General features: G+C 47.9%; 1 protein-coding gene across 1 annotated transcript; it reads left to right on the forward strand.

The window, feature by feature from the left end:
* Positions 1–326: 326 nt before the first annotated feature.
* On the forward strand, positions 327–890 carry PtA15_12A510 (uncharacterized protein; the record flags this gene model as incomplete). The annotated part of the gene is made up of 1 exon (XM_053162127.1): positions 327–890. One exon carries the CDS (start codon positions 327–329, stop codon positions 888–890), a length of 564 nt encoding a protein of 187 aa, XP_053026075.1.
* Between the last annotated feature and the right edge of the window lie 263 nt (positions 891–1,153).

The following is a 1,153-nucleotide window of genomic DNA, read 5'->3' on the forward strand; positions in this document are numbered from 1 at the left end:
TAGAGAGCCTCGAATGTATAAATTTACAAACTATAGCTTTGCAATGCATTATGTCATGTGAAATTACGTTTGCAAATAAGCTTTTGACTTAGTGTGAGATACAATTTTGCACTACAACCTCTGGAGATTTGCAACCCATGAGAACCTAAACTTGAAGAACACAACCCCAACAACAACACAAATCAACAAAAAACATCAGCACCCCAAAAAACTGACATCAGCAAGAATAGAACGATGCAGGCACCTCATCCTCGACAACTCCTCCCTTCAACCCCTGTCAGCCGCCATCCAAAATTCCCACCCACCCATCGGAACTCCCGCCCAACATGTCAGAACAACCTCCCACGAACCCGAGTAGCCCAAAAACAACTAGCACAACAAATCCGAAATCGATTGGCGCTGGAATCTTTGTCCCACCTTCCAGCCCTGTTCAATCAAGCCCGCTCAGCTCCCCCCCTCCCTCTTCCCCTGATCCAATCAGCTCCACGGACGTGATTAATACGCTCATCCCTCCGATCAGCCCAAATTCTGCCAAATTGCCCCTCCCAGCAAGTCCTCCACACCCAAAACCCCCTCGCTTGTCGCATTCCAGTACCGCCCAGCCAAAAATGAAGGATTCGGCATCCCAAGCGGTAGTTTCTGCCCCAAAGAAAATCCCAAGGCCTAATGAAACTGTCTTAAAGCTCAAGCTATCCCCCGTCGCCAACAAAATCCCCTCAAAATCATCCAAATCATCCAACAAGTACAAATTGGCGGCCAAGTCCAAAAAGTTTGGGCGGAAGGAAGATTCAGATGATTACAGCGCCCCAACATCTGACTCAACTCTGTTGGATGATGCCGATGATGAAAGCGCAGATGCTGTCAATAAATACAATTCTGATTCCAATTAAGATGCCGGTCCAAGCCGTCCAAAGTCTAAGCTAGGTCGACGGCGGGTAGTTGAAAGTACTGACCAGTCGTCCAGCCTCTCTGATGACGCCGATTGCTCCGATTCCAACTCCAAAAATGGCTCCGACGCCGACGACCACAATGGCTCAGACGATAACAATACTGGACCTAACCCAAAGCGCGAAGCAAAAGAAAAAGAGTGGTTTCTTCCCGAAATGGATGAGCAGTTCGAAACCTACATTGATCATGGATGTACCCTTGACAA

The sequence above is a fragment of the Puccinia triticina genome, chromosome 12A, assembly GCF_026914185.1.
Source record: "Puccinia triticina chromosome 12A, complete sequence".
Lineage (NCBI taxonomy): Eukaryota > Fungi > Basidiomycota > Pucciniomycetes > Pucciniales > Pucciniaceae > Puccinia > Puccinia triticina.